The sequence below is a fragment of the Centruroides vittatus genome, unplaced genomic scaffold (assembly GCF_030686945.1).
Source record: "Centruroides vittatus isolate TY-2023 unplaced genomic scaffold, ASM3068694v2 contig_1422, whole genome shotgun sequence".
Lineage (NCBI taxonomy): Eukaryota > Metazoa > Arthropoda > Arachnida > Scorpiones > Buthidae > Centruroides > Centruroides vittatus.
This window is the reverse complement of record NW_027120892.1, coordinates 610,846-631,249: the sequence shown is the minus strand read 5'-3', so window position 1 is coordinate 631,249 and position 20,404 is coordinate 610,846. Positions and strand designations below refer to the sequence as shown.

The 20,404-nt window shown below is 33.1% G+C and overlaps 3 protein-coding genes and 1 long non-coding RNA gene across 4 annotated transcripts; 1 reads left to right on the top strand and 3 right to left on the bottom strand.

Moving 5' to 3' along the window:
* Positions 1-352: 352 nt before the first annotated feature.
* LOC136968266 (alpha-scruin-like) lies at positions 353-789 on the bottom strand. Its single transcript, XM_067262252.1, has 2 exons — positions 665-789; positions 353-584 (listed from the first exon to the last, which is right to left on the bottom strand). The coding sequence occupies exons 1-2, from the start codon at positions 787-789 to the stop codon at positions 353-355; spliced, it is 357 nt and encodes a 118-aa protein (XP_067118353.1).
* A 677-nt stretch (positions 790-1,466) lies between these two features.
* On the bottom strand, positions 1,467-5,901 carry LOC136968254 (kelch repeat and BTB domain-containing protein 8-like). The gene is made up of 8 exons (XM_067262241.1): positions 5,678-5,901; positions 3,199-3,492; positions 2,973-3,125; positions 2,705-2,910; positions 2,201-2,401; positions 2,008-2,116; positions 1,709-1,918; positions 1,467-1,604 (listed from the first exon to the last, which is right to left on the bottom strand). The coding sequence occupies exons 1-7, from the start codon at positions 5,849-5,851 to the stop codon at positions 1,760-1,762; spliced, it is 1,296 nt and encodes a 431-aa protein (XP_067118342.1). The 5' UTR covers positions 5,852-5,901; the 3' UTR covers positions 1,467-1,604; positions 1,709-1,759.
* Positions 5,902-14,845: 8,944 nt separating this feature from the next.
* Positions 14,846-16,381, bottom strand: LOC136968272 (uncharacterized). The gene is made up of 7 exons (XM_067262257.1): positions 16,342-16,381; positions 16,223-16,286; positions 15,927-16,094; positions 15,671-15,850; positions 15,112-15,421; positions 14,944-15,029; positions 14,846-14,864 (listed from the first exon to the last, which is right to left on the bottom strand). The coding sequence occupies exons 1-5, from the start codon at positions 16,353-16,355 to the stop codon at positions 15,323-15,325; spliced, it is 525 nt and encodes a 174-aa protein (XP_067118358.1). The 5' UTR covers positions 16,356-16,381; the 3' UTR covers positions 14,846-14,864; positions 14,944-15,029; positions 15,112-15,322.
* A 72-nt stretch (positions 16,382-16,453) lies between these two features.
* On the top strand, positions 16,454-16,696 carry LOC136968271 (uncharacterized). Its single transcript, XR_010879634.1, has 2 exons — positions 16,454-16,525; positions 16,568-16,696. It is a non-coding gene; the product is annotated as an uncharacterized lncRNA (long non-coding RNA).
* The last annotated feature ends 3,708 nt before the right edge of the window (positions 16,697-20,404 follow it).

Below are 20,404 nucleotides of genomic sequence, written 5' to 3'. Positions count from 1 at the left end.
ATTTAAATAACTGTTTGTGTTAATCAGAAAAATTCTATTTTTAATTTATTAGAGTATTGATTAATGGAAATTTCAAATACAACAATATTTATTAACGGAAAGATTATTTTTATATCTTTTGTTTAAGTATTTATGTTTATAACGCTGGTAAAGTTACAACACAAAATCCAGAAAGAGGGATCGGCAAAGGCGTGCAGTCAATCCAAGTATTACTGGTTGTGTTATATATACAGCATTCCCTTAGAGGGTCGACTGGCACAGTAGAAACTCCTCCCATAATATATATCTTGTCATCTGTAATGGTAATGTTAAGACAAAGAATATATTCAAATTAATTAAACAAAGAAAATTTTTAACTTATTGCTACAGCTGTAACATTATGTCGTGGATAAAAAAAACTAGTTGAAAGTTTCCATTGATTTTTGATGTCATCGAAAACATGTACGTCATCAATGCTATGTAAGTATGCTTCTTCGGATGAATAAGTTTGAGCTGCTCCGCCCAAAACATATAACAAATTGTGACATTGGATTAATGTTACAAAACTTCCAGGTGTAGGCAACCGCGATATCCCCCACAGCCAACTGAAATTTAATATAAATAATAATAGTAATTGTTATATTGAAATACCGTATACAGTATTTTACAATAACAATTTTCATACCGTTGGCAAAACGGATCAAAACATTCGACGTCCTTATCTATATGAGGCTCAGATTTTTCCATTGGTTGTATTATTCCCCCCACAATCCAAAGAAGATCATTATGAGTGGCAACACCCATGGCCATTCGAGCACAATATAGGGAGGGTTGAAGTTCTATCCAATTATTTGTCTCGGGTTTATAATATTAAACAGAAGAAAGAAGCCTTTTATCAGATGACAAAATAAAAATCAATTAAAATTATTTTAAAAAATATAAGTAATTGAATAATGCTTACTCTCCGTTATCATCTTTTCCTCCTACAACATATATATTTCCATAAATTTCGGCTGCTCCGTGGTATATTCGAGCATGTTTCATATCAGCTATTCTATTCCATTCATCATTCAATATATCATATCGAAAACAACTTCTACTGGGTATTAGATGTCTCAACAAGGTATTTCTGCTATCGTAGCCACCTTATTAATATTAATTAACAGAATTTTAATTAACTCTTTTTATTTGAGAAATATTCACACTGAAAAAATTTAACGATACCTATAATATAAAGGTTTTCTTCAAATAGCACAATGCAATGGTGATGACGATAAATTGGCATCTTATTCCACTGTTCCCAAATATTTTCTTTAGGATTAAAACGAAGAACTGCACTTCCTACAATAGAATTTTGTTTTTAAATTATTCATATTCAAACTTGAACGTATCTTAATTTTTGAAATCTCTTCGTCTATAGAAGGATTGATACCACCTATTGCTACAATAACGGAAGTATCAGGTAATCTAAGAGAATCGTGAATTTTTGGGATATTAATAGAAGTTTTAACAATAGAATTTGAATCAATGCTATGCAATGTAATAGAAGACGGATGTTGTAACAGTAAATGAAGACAAGGATCGCAAAGAAGAGCTTCCATATGACTAATTTTCTCTTCTACAATCTGTGTTATTATGGAAATATTTCATATAGTAAATGAAGAGTTTGATTTTCAAAAAATTAAAGTAATCGACGTTGAGTTTCATTCTTTCATTTCCACATACATACTTCAGGTTTACTCAAAAATGGCTTCCATTTATTTCTGGTCATAGTTCCTCTCTAATAAGCTTGAACTTTAAGAACAAGAAATTCTTTTTGTGCTTTTTCTTCCAATTTTCTTCTAATAGCATAACCACGAAAGACACTTTGAATTTTAATAATAATTCTCCTGATATTTTCATACTTAGATGGAACATATAATTTTCTGTTAGCATTCTTCTGCAAGATAATTTTTATTTTAAAAAACTGTAACTTTAAACTGTGTATAAGAATACCTTTAACAATTATTTATATTTATTTAGATCTACTTTTTCATCATATTTTTGTATAGTAGAATCTCGATAGAGGAAAAAGCGAGGAGAACAGGAAAATTCTTTAAATTTTGTTTCTTTCCCCTTCGTTGAAGCTGCTATAAAGCTAAAATTATATATATATGTTAAAAAATATAATTTCATCATTTGTTCTTTGTGTAATTGTTAATTAATTATATTTAATTCTTACCAAGTAGCTTTTAACAGCATGTTTGCAACTTCTGGAAATTCAACAATTTCTGGTAAAATCGGAGGATTATAACAAGAAAGGATTTCTTCCATTGTCATCAATGGAAATCGTATACAACTCATAACTTTGACAGTATATTTTTCTCTTTCTATAAATCTATGATTGAGCCATTTTAGCGAACACAAGAACACATCTTTCTCACTATAAAAATTTTCGCAACTTTATGGAATGCATTGGAAAGTTAAAACATTTGGTTAATGTTACCTTAGTTGCCAAGATGGCGACTCGTTTCTGATTCTAGCAAGGAAACAGTGGGACACACGTTCTAACCTAACCTAACCTATTCTAATAATTTGGTTGCTAATACTTATAGTAATTTATTAGAATAAGTTAGGTTAGGTTAGAACGTGCATCCCACTGTTTCCTTGCTGGAATCAGAGACGAGCCGCCATCTTGGCACCTAAGGTAACATTAACCAAACAGTTTTAATATATAAAGTTTTACCTGTATGTTCCTATTTTATCTGCGCAAAGTAGTTCACATAGCGAATCTACATCCAAATTGAGAAATTCTCTTTTATTTGATACCTTATCAAAATTTTGTAAGACAATATTAAAGGCCCGTTGATAAGTCTCTTGAATTCCTAACTTCTTAGCGGTAGTGTAAAGAAAAATATTGGTGGAAGTACCGTCGTTTTGATTTGTCAACATCTAGAAATGTTAATTATTTAAAATTTCAGAAGAAACTTAATTTTTAATAAAATTTTATTTACCTTTTTGCAATATTCGGAGATATTTTTCATTTGTAAGATGCGGGCGGCGCGATAAATATCTGATAAGTTTTGGCAAGTGACATTTATTTGACCAGTGTACATGTAATTTAAAAGAATTTTGAAAGAATCGGGATCTACATTCTGTAGTTCGATCTGTAATGATTGAATGATAGTGTAATTGATATTTTTAAAATGCTAATCTGTATAAAGATTTGAATTATATAACCTTTTGAATATTTTGTTTTTCTTTGTCAAGAAGATGTCTTTTCAGGAAAGGACAGTAACAAGTAAGGACTGATTTGTGGGCTGCAAAACGCTCATTTTCTACTTTTACAATGACATCAGTTATATGGTTTTGTTCCCAAAGTTTTTTAAGATGTTCACCTAACCTCTCGTAATGATTTGTCGATATGTTGAAAGTTTTGATACTTATACCTGTAGCTAAAATTTTCTTTTCCTTTTCTTCTTTACAATCTATGCTGTTTTTAGATTGATGGCTTTTTTGTTTCGTATCTTCAAACTATTTGTAAATTGTTTTTAAATATAATATTTCTTTATATTATAAATAATATTAAGTATGCACTATGTGGTAAGATTCATTTTAACTAACAAAGACATCATTAACTATCACTGCTTATGCGTAAAGCCCTGGTCACACTATTCGACTGCAACCGCGACGGCTGTTCCCGTTAACTAATAATCCTCCCTCGAAAACTGGCGTGACTGCAACCGCAACTAGAAACAAAAAGTTTGTTCTACTTGCGCCGATTGCAAACGCGCATCCAATCAGCAAACGCCTTTGTGCACGTCATACGGTAACAACATTGAAAATAGTTCGTCCTCATGGCGGTTAGAGGATTTATACTTTTACAGAATCGAGACTGATTGAGCTTATTCGGGCTCGCAAATACCTGTAGGATTTTAATTCTTCGTTTTATCGAAGATTTTATCTTTTTGTGTATTCTCGCCAACTATATCAAAATAATTGCTTTTTTTTATTTTATTCATTCCAGAAAAGGAACTGCTTACCATTTTAATAAGAAAAGTGGCTAAAATTCCATAAATACTATGAAATAGAACGTAAAATGCCGGTAAACTCACGGAAGTAGTCAAAAACAAGCTACTGTAATTTTATTGGTTTGGCCGCGTTTCTTTATGCAGCGAGAAAGTAGCGAAAATGACGTCACAAGCAGCTATCGCTACACGTCGCTGCATCATAGTTTAGAAACGCTTTCCGCTCGAGCGAAACATGGGACGTCGTAATCTAACCTTTAATTCTAATTACAGCCGAAAATAGTGTTTTAGTTAAAGAACTACAATATTTAAATAAAGAGATATAAAGAATTGAGCATTTCTCTTTCCGAAAATGTGAACGAAGTAAAGAGATAGGAGATGTATAATTATATTTAAAATATAGTATTTTAAATATAATTATACATCTCCTAAAGAGTAAGCTCTTTAGGGAACTTCCGGAATCATTTTATAAAATTTAATTCTTCTTAATCTTTACATAATATTTTTATCAACAGCCACTTCAACTTTTTTATTTTCGCAGCATAATATCGTATTATACACACAAGCGTCCATTTTGCTTTACACGTGTAGCGGACGTAAAAGCTGCTTTATCTTTGCTGCAGCGACCTCTTGCAGCAAACGTTTAGAAACGGTTCGCTACATTGCAGCGCTGCATTTAGAAACGGGTTTCAGAGCGTTCGCTGTAAAGCGCTTCTCGAGCGCTGCATAAAGAAACGCGGCCAGCTGCTTTATCTTTGCTACAGCGATCTCTTACAGCAAATATTTAGAAACGGTTCGCTACATTGCAGCGCTGCATTTAGAAACGGGTTTCAGAGCGTTCGCTGTAAAGCGCTTCTCGAGCGCTGCATAAAGAAACGCGACCTTTATTTTAGGGTCACGTGTTTCCGAGTTGCAACGTCAACGAAGAATGTGTGACCACGAGAAGACGCGCGCGACTCGGGCTTAAGGTTCTTAAGTTTCTTTAAATCATAAATAAACCAATCATAAATAAGTGTTTAGATAATACGATTTTTACAGTAAAAGCGATTTTTGTTATAAAATTTTGAGAAACAACTTTCTATCTTTACTCTGAATTTATTTGTTTTAGTACAGCTAAAACGAGAGAAATTTTTAATTGGAATATATGCTTTCAATCGTATACTTCAAACTTCAAGCTTTGCTAATTACATAATCGATCAAACCCCAATGAGTCAACATAAAGATACGAGGAACACTGTCCGATTTCCCTACAGGCCTAATAAGTTATAAGTATTTGATCGGGTTTGAATTCAGATAAATCGGATAAGAAACTCTTTATTTTATGGACAGTGGAATATAAAGAAGTCATAATAGGGATACAAGTTCAGTGCGGATCAGATCCTCAGAAATTTTCATGGATGGTTCGATCTGAGTAGCCTACATCGGAAATGTCACAATCTTGTCGCTCATTGCAGCCTGATCGGATTCAAAATAGTACAAAGCTCTAAGTAGTCGCATGACAAAAAAATTAGAAAATGATAAGCTTGTAAAAATTTATAACATTAATAGCCCGATTCATTACGATTATTGTTTGGCTTTGTAAAAAATTTTCATTCTATATTCCCATAAGATATTCTGCTAGATTAAATTATATTCACGTATTGGTTTTTTAAAAATAATTTAAGATAATATTTAAAATAGATATATCTCACATCATTCTGTAATAGGGAGTTCAAGTTTGAACTGGAACGCCATTGCTTATTTCGTGCTACGTCAATACACGAAGAATCTCCAGTAGAGAATTCTAAATCTTCTCTTTCTTGAAGCGATTCTTCTTTCGGTTTTTTATTGTAAACAGTATAGATAGAAGCCTCTGAAAAATTCATATGTTCACAGTCTAAGGATCCTATATATAAATAATAATCAATGTCCAAGAATTAAAAAATCAATGTTTTCTAGTTAGAAAATCTGGTTTTCTCGTGTGAATATAATTAACTATTTTCATTATTATCAACAAATAAAATATTGCGTATCCAATAATGATTTACTTATTAAAAAAATTTTAAATTCTTAATTTTAGTATAGGATTGATTTGATTGTACTGTATTTACATATTAATTAATTAATATATACAGTATATATAATATATTCCAATTAATAGGATGCCAGTTAATTCGGACTGTCGTCCAAAATTAATTAGAGACATACATTGAAAGACGAAAACAAAAAAAAGTAATACAATAAAACCTAGTTAACTCGAATCGGCTGGGGGAAAAATTTGGACTACGAGTTAACAAGTTTCGAGTTAGGAGGTTCGGCTAAAAATTAAGGTTTTGTCCATTGGTTTATAGATGACCCATAATAAATTGTCCATACGACATTTCCCTGGGTCTTATTGCGTAGAATTGTTGTATCAATATAAATCTCTCGGTGTTGTCCAGAAACTCGAAAACGCTTAACCGAATGGTTAAATAAGTTACCGAGAAATGCTTTTCCGAATGGTTGATCAGTTCGCTTTTAAGTGTTTAGTAAGCATTTTTAAAATAAATTGCAATATTTCGCGCCTAGAATCGATTCGTTTTGACCGGTCGCCATACTTTCCCTCTGTTATATATTACAGAGGGAAAGTATGGCGACCGGTCAAAAAATGATCCTAAGATTTTTACATTTTTGGAATCGGAAGACCTTAATTTGTCGAGAAATGGGGGAGGAAGGCGAAATGGAGGTAATTTCTGTATATATGGATATTAGTGTGTGTATGAAATACAATATTGTTCGCACCGTTTGAAGCTTAATAACTCTTGTGCTTTTTGTCGGGAATTTGTGAAATTTTGCAGAGAAGTTTACCTGTATTTATTAATAGATGATGCTATTAAATTTTGTAATAAAGGTTGAGATAGTGGGAATATAAAGGGAGTATTGTGTATATCCAGTAAGGTCGAACTTTATGACAATTTTACTCGTTACTAGCATTTACAATTTTTTGTAAAACCCATTTCTACCCTCAAAATTAAGCTTTTTACCATTTTGTAATAATTAAGAAAGACGTGATAAATATTATTAGTCTCACTATTGGAAGAATAACCCTTCACTTATAAATTTTTATACGCCGTCCAGCCTGACGAAATAGTCTTTCTCCTCGAAGTTAACTACCGTCCTTTTCCCGAAGGCTTTGTAGATTTCTAACCTTTCAAGTTGTTTCGGCCGAAGCACTATTTTCTCTCGGCATCTTTTTCATTTTCAAAGAGTGAGGAAACTGTAGGGTTCTTCTAAAACCCTACACTCCTTAGAATTCTGTGCTTACTACATCGGGCTATCTCCTTATAGATAGAACGTAGGGCCTTCTCGTAGGTGACTACCACACCGTGTAATAGAACTGCCTGGGCTGAAACATTTGGAAAGAATAGATACCTACAAACCGTTCGGGATAAGGACGGCATGAACATACATAGTCCATTTATATGTTACTGTAGGCCTATAATCATAAATTTAGCAAAATCGCTGTAGAGGAAATTGCCGTCAACTTTGATTCTGTAAACAATAATGTAACGAAACGATGACGTCATCTTTGTTTATATCAAAATATATTTTAAATTATCATCATGTTGCTGAACACCGTTTAGTAAAATCGTTATAAAAAGTTTTAATTGGTATAAATTTGAGCTTTTGTAACATTTTGAATAAAATGCATTTTATAAACGTAAAATGAAGCTGTAAAACAGAATTAGCTCCATGGGAAACCCCTGTGAACTTTGACTTATAAACCCGGAAGTTTTGCCAGCACCTCACTGATAACGAGAATGGTTTAAGCTTAAAATTTGAGCTTTCTGGAACCGGTGGTTTCTCTCTACGAGCGTTTGCAGTGCCGGATGAAGAAAAATGAGAAGAAAATACCTTTTTTTGCAGATTTTTGCACTTTTCGATTGCTTATATTTCGGCAACCGCTCTATAGAAAAACTTGAAATTTTGCACACTACCTAAGAAAATAATTTTCTTTTGAACGAGAGGAGATATTTGAAATTATCATAGGTGTTTGGGGGCGGAAAAACCGACCGCCGAAAATCGGAAACTCTGATTCCTGTATATGTAGTCAGTTAGTGACTTTTTTACTTGCCAGGGAGTCACTACCATGACTCCTGATATAAGACACTAGATTATTAGATCAAATTTCATCCGTTATTATTAAATACAGAACATCTTCAATGCGTGTCACACTTAAAGGAAAAGTATGATGCACACGGATAAGCCACTGGTAATTTCAGGCGGAGAGCACATATTTTAAATTAATTTAAAATACAATTAAAAATTGCAGTTTACAGTTTTCGCCCATCTCTCTTCAGTCTATAAACAATAAAATTGTTTTCTAGCATACAGTTAATAATTTTGCTTTTTAAACAAAGATGTAAAATATGAAAATAACTTAACAAAGGTACAATCCGCCACAGAGTTTACACCGATATTTTGGGCCTGTCGCGATCGCGTAACATTGTTCTTTTATTTTTATATATGACGTCATCTATTAACATTCTGCTATTCAAATTAGTTAAGATATAATTATTTTTAATCGCTACATGTTCTACAAATTTCTGTAGATATACATGGTGTTGTAGAAATAAAATTTTAATATTATTTTTACTGCATTGCGATTCGGTATTTTTTAATTTAAACTCCAACGGATCACCGGCGTTCTCTTCCGCACTTAATATTCCGTTAATTAATTAACTCATCTGCCCGTGTTTTTCTGTAATCCGAGTACGGGCCACCGTGTAATTTCTTTACAAGATATTCTTCTAAGTAGAATTGCGAAAATGTACTAACGGTCTACATTTCCCCCCCCTTCGGGTTTATGAGTTTTGAATGTAATTTCTAATATATGCGTTCTACTCTTTGATAGAATTTCAGTTGTGGAACACTCTTCTAGTTCTATAAAATCGTCATTCTTTCCCATTCGTTAGCAACTAAACTAAGTTATTCTGCTTTATCCGCCCGAAGAACAATTATATTATTTTGTTGTAGGCTTAGGGAAACATTTTCAACTCCTTCCTGTCGACCAACTGCCGAAATTTAAATTCGAAGAAACGCGTAATATTTTTTGTAATAAATAATAGATTTTGAGACTTGAATATTTGAAATGTATCTAAAATAAAATCAATATAAATAGTTTTTCTTTCGTATTCAAATTTCCGTTTTCCGCAGGAAATTCTTCTCCAAATTGCCGCGGGCCAAGTCTAAATGCAGCCTGTCAAATCTTTGGCGACTTGTCGCTGATTTCTGGTGTTTACGATTAGAATAATTTCCATGCGTTTCTTCTTAAGACCGCTCTCGCGCAAGAAAAATCACTACGGAAGAAAAGTAATGCGGAAAAAGAATACAGAAAAGTAATTCTATAGTGGTTCTGTGCGAAATATACATCGTGTCCTCGTCAGATCCGGAAAAGAATTTACGCAATCGGATATTATTGTAATGACGTCACGGCCGAGATGGGGGAAAACGTTATTGTAGCATTTAGTTGGCATGTCTGCGTGTCGATGGATGGAATCTCTTCTATAGACGATTGCATAAAATTCCGATTGCTCTTTTACTTCAAATACTATATTCTTTCGAAACTCTTTATTATGCAGTGGTGATGACGTAAATCTATACTTGATTGCTATCGGTGCAAGAAAGTCCTTTTCCCTATTGCGTAAAAGGAAAGTTAGACACGATTTTCTGCACTGGTTTTGTGGTACGGAAAGGGAAAATTTCTCTAAATACGTTTTCCGCAATTTTTTCCTTAAGGGGCTTTACTCAAAACCATTATCTGCCTATAAAGAAATAAACAAAAATCGACACAAATCTTACGGTTCTAAGATTTAGTAGACACTCTGATAACACAGTGCGATTTAAAATCCGTCCGCACTGGGCTTGGAAACGACGGGCGCTTCCAGGAACGAAATAATGACTTGGCGCGTCCAAAGATACAAAGTAAATCATGACGTCGGCAAATCAGCCCAGCCACTTAGGGGCGAAGACCCTTTACCATCGCACTATATAATCCATACCTAGCTAACGTGGGAGAGAGAGCAGAGAGAGATTGCCTATTCAGAATACAACTAAAATGCGCGGTTATTAGAATCGCAATTGCCGAAACACAGTCTAAAAGAAATAGGGGATAGAAGAATCAATATATAAGTTATATTAACATAACGAAAACTTTTATAAACCATAGGAAAGTTTAAAATATCCTAAAACTGTTTGAGAAGCGAAGCAACTAAAGAATTAACCAGGCATTTTGCTTTCAACTCTTTTCGAATAGCTTTATAGACTTTCCATATTTCCACCGAAATATTACAAGACATTTTTCATTAACATGCTACCATTAAAGAAAATGCAGTCTTGTAATATTTCGGTGTAAATGATAATTGAATTAGAAATGCCTTGTGTGTTATGCGAAAAATGTATATACGAATTTTGGGGCTACACTGCTATATAAAGGAATTTATATAAGATTTCAGTACTTAGATGTAACGAATAGAGTAAGGTTCGAGAGAATTAAGTGGACGATAATCATTTTTGCATAATTTGGCCACGTAAAATGAAAAAATAGACACATTTATGTCGAATGGAAAATTTAATACGGTTTTTTTTTATTGTCGTTAAGCAATTGTTATCATTGTTACGAAATACATTGTCGTTTGCATTGTTGAAGGCTAAATGACGAATTTTACAATAAAAATGGGGATTTCAGGGGGTTGGAAAGGGATTACATAGTTGTAAAGCAGAAAAATTGATTGGGAAGTGCAGGAAGCGATTATTTGTGTGTGTGCGTGTAAGAATAAATGAATGGACGCGCGTGAAACGGACTGGAGCAAGGTCCGGTGCAGCGTTCATATTTATATTATTTCTATTTTTGGTTTTTTGGTGGTCCAAGGGGGTTCTTCCAACGGGACGGTGGGCCCCAGGGCCGCCGATAAAGCGAAAATCCCACAGGGGGCCCGTGGGCGGCTCAAGAACGGGATAAGCCCGGAGAGCGGCCCAGCTACAAAAAGGGGCCTGCAGGGCGGAACCGGAATCCGTATCTTAATCCGGATGTAATCGACCAACTGCGAGTTCAGCGCAGGGCGCCGGATCCGCCCAACAAGCAGGCAGTTGTCCCGGGGAACCCCCCGGCCGAGCAAAGGAGCTCGGATGCCTGTTGCATTACAGATTGTAAGCAACTGGCAATAATAAGTCTATTGTTGGCGCGCGGAATTGTTAATTAATTTAATAAAAGCCAAACAATTTGTCGCGCTTATTCCTGGTGTTTCACAAGTCTAAACCATTTATTTACAAAACTGCTTCTCAAATTTTAAAAGTTTTATTCGAATTTCCATCTGAAACGGGCTGCATTTGAAAAAATTGTACTGTACACCTATGAATTTCCACTGTCGCCGCCGTCTGTCCGGCTGTCTTCCATCGTAATCCGGAACAGCAGCGCTAGATAGAGAAGAGTCGTGAGCAGATGTGGAAACTATAGGGTCGGGAGGCCCCGATTAAATATATACGAACTTCCGATGCAAACCGAAAGTCGCGTTATTTCAATTCAAACGTTTTCACTCAAAGGTGTTAGATAGACGTTAAGTTCCTAAAACGCGTCGTGAACGAAATAGTGTCAATTTCTCATCGAAATAATATATTAAGTAAGATATACATTGCAGACCAACTAAAATCAATTTATGTGCAAGAGTCTTGTGTGAAATAAGAAACTGTTTATGTGGAAGTATCGCTACTTGTTATACTTTCAAGACCTAGTATAACAAGGTGACAGCCGGTTGTTTGAGCGGTTAATTAAGACTTCAGTCTATCGCTCTGACATCGAATTCGGGCTGTTGACAAACCGAGGGCAATCTGTACCTGATGTGTCAAGTCCGACACATAAAGTCCGGTAGTCCATATTGTGAATCTTGAGAAGCAAAAAATGGGTAAGATTAATGTATAAATATAATATTGACGTATGTGTATATAAAAATTTTTAAATATGAATAGTTAAATTAATAACGTTAGTGCGCATCTCTCTGTTTATTTAAATTAAGCTGCAATTTAAAAAATTGTAAACCTAAAATTTCGCACTGTCGTCCGTCCGTTAGTCTGTCCTTCTGTAAAACTATTATTGATGCTAACTTGTTTTTACTAATATCTCCGACAAGCAACATCAAATCTAACAAAACAACCCTCTCTTAGTACCCTCGATAAACAAAACAAACCAAAAAAATCGCCAGCTACCTTATTGTATAATAAAATGTACGACGAACACGAAGATCTTTAATGATCTTAGGTAAGAGTTAGCAATACTGAAATACGAGCGAGATTTGTGCGCAGATAATTTCTTACCATACTAAATTTCCAGAGATTTAACAAAAAAATTCATCACAAAACGATTATTGATGCGAATGTCTGAAATTCTATTTTACTCTTTTGGATTCGGGAAGCCCTGAAGTGCAAAAACTTTCGGGATTTTTTCTGCATATACGGATGTTAGAATGTGTATGGGAGCACGATTTAGTTCAACCGCTTTGAAGCTTAATAACTCCTGTGTTAAATCATCCGACTCCAATTCAAAAACCACAGAAGTTATTAAGATTGAAACAGGGAAAACAAAATCGTGTTCCACACACAGTCTAACATCTATACATACAGGAAAAAAAAAAACCCCAAATTTTTTCCATATCTCGACATTTCAAGGTGTCCTCACTGTCCTGAATCCAAAAACGTAAACGTTTGGGGGCTCATTTTTCGACCGATCGCTACACTTTCCCTCTGTATTATGGGCCCACAAGTGGCCAAGTGGTTCCTTTCCCTGAACACTGGGAGTTCGGTCGTGAATTCGCGCCTCGCCAGAACGAGCTGGCCACGTGGAGTTTTCCGGCCGGGTTTTTTTTTCCACGTCTGTAACACCTGACATAGGGGCCAATTACCCTTAAAAAGACCTCCTGAAAGGCATCCCCAAGTGCAGATCGCCCAAGTGTTGCGTTGCCATAACTTAACTAAACAAACAAACTGTATTAAGTGAAATAAATGAAAAATACGATTAAAAATTGCAGCCAAGCATTGTGACGATGTCAGAATAAATAATTGCTCGTTCATTTAACTAGTGTCACAGCGTGTTAAATCTATTAACTAATTGTCATATTCTCTTTGTCTCTGGGTCTAAAATTTGACTCATATAAAATCCACTAAATTCTTCGAGTTTTCACAACCATAAGTATGTAGCCAGCATGAATTCGTAAAGCTAATTGGCCTACAATTTAAAAAAAATATAGGTGTTAATTCCCACCGTCCGTCGTCCGTCCGATTGTCTGTTTGTCTCTCTAAAATCATGAGAACGGAGTTACATAGACGAACGACGACGAGATCAGATACGAAAACGTAAGTGGCAGGAGACCCTAATTACTTATACACGCGAACCAGATGTCATGTTATTTCAATTTCATCATTTTTCCTGTAAAAGGTGTCAGATAGATGACCGGTACGACTTTTTTTAGAGAAAAAATATGATATACGCTGGCGTTTGTGGTGAAAAGTATGTATTTTAAATAAAATAAATTAAAATTATAATTGAAAATCGCACACCGGCATTGTGACTATGTCACAATAAATAATTGCTCGTTTTACTCGTATACTTTTTATGAGATTTTCTTTCGAAACCCTTTTTTCATTCATAAGTCATTCAGCGATTCCTAATTACATATCATTTATAAAAATATACTTAAGATGCGGATTACATGATGGTCAGACAGGTAACATAATGCGGAGACCATTGGTAATTAATTACGCTTTATTTATAACGAATAAAATATGAAATTAAAACAAAACCATTGTGTATATACAATGTAAATATTATACTTAAAATAATAATAATAAAAATAATGAAAGAACAGAAATAATGCTTTCAGATAATTCTGTGCAAATAATAATAATTTCAAATAATGACTCAAGTCTTCGGCATTATAGGCCACGGCACATGATCGAAACATTTGTGATTTTCGATTTTTCTTTCTGAGACGTTCTTCAGGATTCTGAAATGAACAACAATAACAATAATTAATTATACTTGTTCCAACTTCTCCATTCAATTATCACACTTTCGTCTTTGTAAACTATATCAGAGAAATTGCAATGAAACAAACAAGTGAGGTGTGATACGTCGATAACTTTTTAAATTTCTTATCAATGATTAAAATGTAATTAAGTCAGTTACTGAAAACCGAAATTCAATGTGCGATTAACGTAATTAACTAATAGTGAAGTGATTCAGTTAAAAATCTAAAAATGCTTTAAAAATCATTTGTCTCATAAAACCAACAATTGCGTTTCACATTAAGTATAAAACATGTAAGATTGTATGGTTGAAGGTAATATAAAACGTGTAATATATAGAAATAAAACAACACGAGATATAAGAAATATTAAAAAATTCATAATAAACTTACTTTCTGTAACAAATCCTGGATTATTTGTTTGGCATCCTACGGTAGTTCAAAAGGATACGTCAATTCCACTTGTTCAGCAACTGCAATGACATTTTCATATTAATCCTCGTTTCCTGTATTTCTTAACGACTTCTGAATTGATACTTACTTTGTAGTTTTTCGGTTATCGGCAATGATATTACCTGGAAGAAATTACGACCAATGGAAATCTTCAACGGTCATAATTTCTTCCAGGTAAATGTTCATTGGAGTTTTTCCAACCAAACTTTCGTATAATACAACTCCAAACGCCTACCAATCGCAGTAAGAGTCTGTAAACCATACATTGATTTCATCAATAAAAGAAAGCCATTAAATATAAATAACATATCTTACCGTATTCCTTCTGTTGAAGAATTTCTGGGCATAAATAAAACAGAGTGCCACAGAACTCTTTTGGACGGCGTTCGAACTGAAAAAAATAAAAAATAAAATCGTCACGTCATAAGAAAAGTACAGTTAAAAAACAGTAAGAGGCGTACAGTACTTACTGTGCACAGGCCAAAGTCAATCAAATGGGCTTTGTTGTTTTTATCTATTAGGATGTTGTTAGAGCTTATATCTCTGTGAATAATTTCTATCGGAGAAAGTAAAATAATTTGTCACACAGTGTCATACATAAGGAACTTTATACGTATAAATATATTTAGATAAAGCACCTTTATCGTGAATATAAATGATGGCCGAAGCAAGTTGTGCGCCGATCGTCTTAGCTTGGGTTTCCAATAATGTTCCATTTATTTCCAAGAAGTCTGTCAAGTTCTCTCCTTTCACATAATCACAGACGAAACAGTAACAGAAGAACACAAATAGTTTATTACCCGAAACACTTAAGGTATAACAAATCAGTAATATCAAAAATCGTAAAATTTACCTAATATCAGTTTCGAAGGTACCAATAAATCTGACAATGTGAGGATGAGCGGAAGCACGGCGCCAAGCAATTCCTTCTCTGACAATATCGAACTGCTGTAAATAAAAAAAATATACGAAATGTGAAATCAATATATCGTGTATTAATTGTTTATTTAATATTTTTGAAAAGTATTAACAACATTATTATATAAATGAACTGTGTTTTTCCAGTCAAGTGTACACACTACAAAAATAAAATAAACTATATTGTTGGATTCTATCAATTCCTATACAGACATTGTATTGTTTTTTTTTTTTTTTTTTTTTATAGAAATAATACCGAAAACAAGGCTCAATGCTTACCTGATTTAGGAAAATACGTTGTTTTTTGATGGCTTTGACAGCGATTGTTACGTCGGATTTTTTAGACCGACCCAAATAGACTGTGCCAAAAGTTCCGTTACAAATTTCTTGAAATTCGTACTTCTCTTTTGTATTGTTTAAACGTTCAAGTTTAAATTGAAAATCGTCTGATTCGCACTTCTATAATTATAAAATATTTTAGTTGAAAAGTTGGTTAATTAAAAAACACAGAAAAGCAAAGAAACTCAAGTGTTACCGGTGAATCGGAAGTTTCTCCTTTTACGCAACAACAACGCATCAGTTTACAGAATATACTTTTGAAAAATTGTTTAAATCGTCCAATTTTCTTGGCTTTGTTCATCTGCAATGGTGAATCTCTTTTGTAAGCGGAGAAACACTCATTGGCAGGGAAATCATTAAATTTCTACGAAAAGTCAAAATAATAATATTTGTTATTCTTAATACATATTTCAAAATCGAATGAAGACCTATTAATTGACTTCTAATTAAAAAATTTATTTGTAAGTTCATAAATGAAATTGAATAACTTACATTATTAATCCAATACTTCTGATTTTGCTGACCGTCAGGTTCAGCGCCATCGCTTCTGTCATAACTAAATTGATGAAATTTTAAATAATTATCAAAGAAATGTCATTCGTAAATATTACCTCTCTTTCTTCATTTTTTCACTGGAAAATCGCAAACGAATACTTTTCAAACTTCTCTTCGTTTCGCTTCAGCAATTGAAACAATTCGAAATTGTTACATCGAGAACATTGTTGAAAATTGTCGCATTTTTTTTCAAAAAGTACATTAAAATTAATGTCGTTTTTTCGATTTATATGAAATTTTGTAATACATGTAATTGTGTCTAAGAAAAATTTAATATCAAAGATAAACCATTATCAATTCTGAATTGTTAGCAATAAAAACAAACGATGAGAATGAGAATGTCATTACAGTTGCTGTAAAAGTCGAGGTGTCACATCTTTTACAAGTATCAAAGAATGCAAAAATGTTAATTAATAATAGAAAACAAATTTAATTCATTTTCAATACAATTTAGTGAATATATTCATTACACTTCAATACTTGTTTTGTAGTACTTATTTTAAATTTATCTTGCTTCTAATTTTACATTAAAATTTAATAAGAAGTTTCTTAACTTTTTCGTTTACATTTTTATGATATTTTATTCTTATAAAATGTCGGAAACCTTCATTTTCAGGATAAAGATGAGTTTTATAAAAGGGAAAAAAGCGTAAATGCCGATAAGGATGAAAATCTTCGTTAGGTTTGACCCTTCTGGAGATAAGGGTATTCTTTGTGTACCTCTAGCTGTACGTGTTACACATCTATTTACATAATTTTAAGATCGTCTTAAATCAGTGGCGTTCTGTCCTTGGGAAGTCCTGTCATTGGCGTTCTGTCCTTTAGAAAATATATATTGCGCAAAAATTCTTACTAAAAATTCTGTTGTTAACGACGAACTCAATGAACGTGGTACGATGAATTTTATCGTTATCGCTTAAAAATTAGCAATGAACTGGTTTAAATCCATTAAATTTCTTTGTTTTTTCTAAATTCTTGCAATTTTTCAGATATTAATGCTGTAGCGATTAATCGTATTATACGAATATTGATTTATTTTCTTTCAGAATAAATCCAATTAAATTTCGAAAAGTTCCAAAGAATGAAGACAGAAGCTTTCTTAATTTAATAAATAAAATTCCAGAATAATTATCGTGTTGATTTTCATAATTTATCATTTAAAATTTCCTGTTAATTAACTGTTGATTCATAAACTCCATAAGGTTAAGTACACGGATACTTGGTAATGTTTATCAAAAAATTTATTTCAGTCGGTACGTACACCTGTGTTTGTGGAGGTTTCGGGCAGCATAGGCCCCTCTTCAGCCGACTAAAAATATCAGAAAAGATTTCAGATCATTAAGAATTTTCCTCGGAAATCTACGCAGTTTACATTATCACATAACTGCGGTCTCTGCCGGTTCTTGCGGTAAGTCCGTACTGTTAAACAGTCGATACATACCTCTATGGACACTATATGTACACATTCTTCTTCCACCACTGTCTTACAAGACAAAAAATATTTTGAACAAACCAGTAGGGTTTCGCGAACTCTACTGGGCAATCGGATGTTTTAGAGGGAATGGGGGAGGGGGAGGGGAGGGGGAAGAAAGGGCATTAGAGGAAATGGGGGAGGGAGGGAGAGAGGGCATTAGCGGTAATGGGGAGGGAGGGAGGGAAGGAGAGAGGGCATTAGAGGGAATGGGGGAGGGAGGGAGAAAGGGGGAGGAGAGGGCAATAGAAGGATTGGGAGGAAGGGAGGGACAGAGAGCATTAGAGGGAATGGGGAGGGAGGGAGAAAGGGGGGAGAGAGGGAGAGAGGGCATTGGAGGGACAGAAGAGAGAGAGGGAAGGGAGAGAGGGCATTAGAGGGAATGGGGGAGGAAAGGAGGGAAAGAGGGAGAGAGAAAGGGCATTAGAGGGAATGGGGGAGGAAAGGAGGGAGGGAGGGAGGGAGAAAGGGCATTAGAAGAATGAGGGAGGAAAGGAGGGAGGGAGGGAGGGAGAAGGACATTCGAATGTTTTAGAGACGTTCCTCTTCGAATGTTTTAAATGTCAAGAGGAACGTCTCTAAAACATTCGAATATAAAGTTCGTGAAACCCTACTGGTTTGTTCAAAATATTTTTTATCTCTTGTAAGATAGAGATCAAAGAAGAATGTTTACATATTGTTTAATGTTTACAGTTGTAAATAAGCTCTTGCACATGTAAAAATGTTTTATGTGTGTATTATATTTTTTAGTCGGCGGAAGAGGGGCCTACGTGGCCCTAAACGTACACAAAAACAGGTGTATGTACCGACTGAAATAAATTTTTGATTGACATTGCCAAGTGTCCGTGTACCTAAACCTTATGGAGTTTATGAATCAACAAAAATTAACGGCAAGGTTTCGAAATACGATAAATTAACTAATTTTAATCAATTAATTCAGTTTTGTCTGAAAAAGTAATGATAAAATTGCATAAGTATTTATTTGCAGAAATTTATTATTTAAATTTGAAAAGTTTAAAAGTTTATTGCTTTTTAAAAGCCATTTAAGAATTATTTTTAATTTTTCGTTATAAATGATTCTATTCGACACGATAAATGTAACCTTAATTAACTTTTCTCACGTGAATGTAGTATAAAACATGAAAATCCTTCACATACCTTCATTATTATCAATTGTTTTACTTGGACGATGACTTGCAACAGGATAATATGTACGATGGAAGTTTTCTAAAAAACTGGATAAAAACATCCATGCAAGTTGTTGTTTTCTACAAACAGTAAATGTTTTCATAAATCAAAAATAATAAAAGCAATTTCAAATAACATGTAAATATATCATCAAATTATACTGTTTAGAGTCTATGTAGAATTTCAAATTATTCAAATTTACAAAATATAAATAATTAAACAATAATGAAATAATTCAAATATAGAATAATCAAGAGTGAAATGTTTTAATAATATTAATGACTTGAAAAGCTGCTGTTTATTCCAATATTTATCAATAACAACTAAATGTCAACAATTACTTTAATTATTAAACATTTCCAAATGTAAATGAAATTACTTTAATGTTTCAATTACCAACAACAACAACATTTAAAATTAGTTTATAGAATATAAATCAAGGAATAAATTTAAAATAATTACTAACCTCTTCGTATTCGTCATCACTGAGTGAATTTTCATTGCTATGACTTTCAGTTTCTCCGAAATTAATGCTTTTCATCGTCTTTATTACTTTTTCGTTGATGTTCTGTTTACATTTTTCATCTAAAAATAAATTTTATATTTTAAATCTTATTTTTTCTTAATTTAAATTTACAATGCTGTTATTAAATAGAAACGAAATGATTAAAAACATATAATACAGCAGGATATTAATATTTTTCTTTAATTTCCGATAACATTGAGTTTCAGAAATATCTTGAAAAATAATAATCCAATAAAGACTAGAATTGTGCAGAGTCATACAGGCTTTATTGAATTTCAGATATTAATAAATAAATATAATGTAAAAACACGGAGTTGTAGAAAACGATGAAATGCACTACATAATAATAGTGAATATATTTGACTAAACAATGTGAAAATAGATACAAACTGAAGATCTTTCCGATACTGAAAGAATCAGAGTAATGAAAAAATATAGTAATTTAAACACAAATATAAAAAACTACTCTAATTTTCAGCATATAATCCACGAGATGTGTTTGAAAGTCGATTTGTATACTATTAATTTTACAAAATTTGGTAAGTTATAACTACTCATTACACAGAAAATTAAAGTAATTTTTGTTTGTGTACAAACACATTTAAAAATGAATTCTGTTTCGAAAATATTGAACAAGCATCTAATCAAATAATTCCCGGAACTATAACAATAACTTCTGTCCCCAAATATGTGACGTCAATGCCAGAGATCGAAATCATTTTTCTGAGACAATGGCAAATTTTCTGACTGAAGAATTCGAATATTACTGTCGATGTCAAAATCATACAAGCGTTTATTGTATATTTATGTGCTAACTGCAATTTCGCACTTTTATTCAGAGTATATAGAACACATGAAATTTTTCAACATTTGTTTTGATGGCTGTCTGTTAAATCTATAGTAAATGTGTAAAAATTCTATAATAGACGATCAA

What these genes read in the sequence shown, in the direction of transcription:
- LOC136968266 (XM_067262252.1), bottom strand. Translation starts at nt 789, where the DNA reads ATGGCCATGGGTGTTGCCACTCATAATGATCTTCTTTGGATTGTGGGG. An exon ending in TTTGATCCGTTTTGCCAACG is followed by an intron (nt 585 to 664) that starts GTATGAAAATTG and finishes ATTAAATTTCAG; the next exon opens with TTGGCTGTGGGGGATATCGC.
- LOC136968254 (XM_067262241.1), bottom strand. Translation starts at nt 5,851, where the DNA reads ATGAATTTTTCAGAGGCTTCTATCTATACTGTTTACAATAAAAAACCG. An exon ending in TCTCCGAATATTGCAAAAAG is followed by an intron (nt 2,911 to 2,972) that starts GTAAATAAAATT and finishes TAACATTTCTAG; the next exon opens with ATGTTGACAAATCAAAACGA. An exon ending in GATAAAATAGGAACATACAG is followed by an intron (nt 2,402 to 2,704) that starts GTAAAACTTTAT and finishes AAATTTTTATAG; the next exon opens with TGAGAAAGATGTGTTCTTGT.
- LOC136968272 (XM_067262257.1), bottom strand. An exon ending in AGAAGTATTGGATTAATAAT is followed by an intron (nt 16,095 to 16,222) that starts GTAAGTTATTCA and finishes GACTTTTCGTAG; the next exon opens with AAATTTAATGATTTCCCTGC. An exon ending in AACGTATTTTCCTAAATCAG is followed by an intron (nt 15,422 to 15,670) that starts GTAAGCATTGAG and finishes TTTTATTTACAG; the next exon opens with CAGTTCGATATTGTCAGAGA.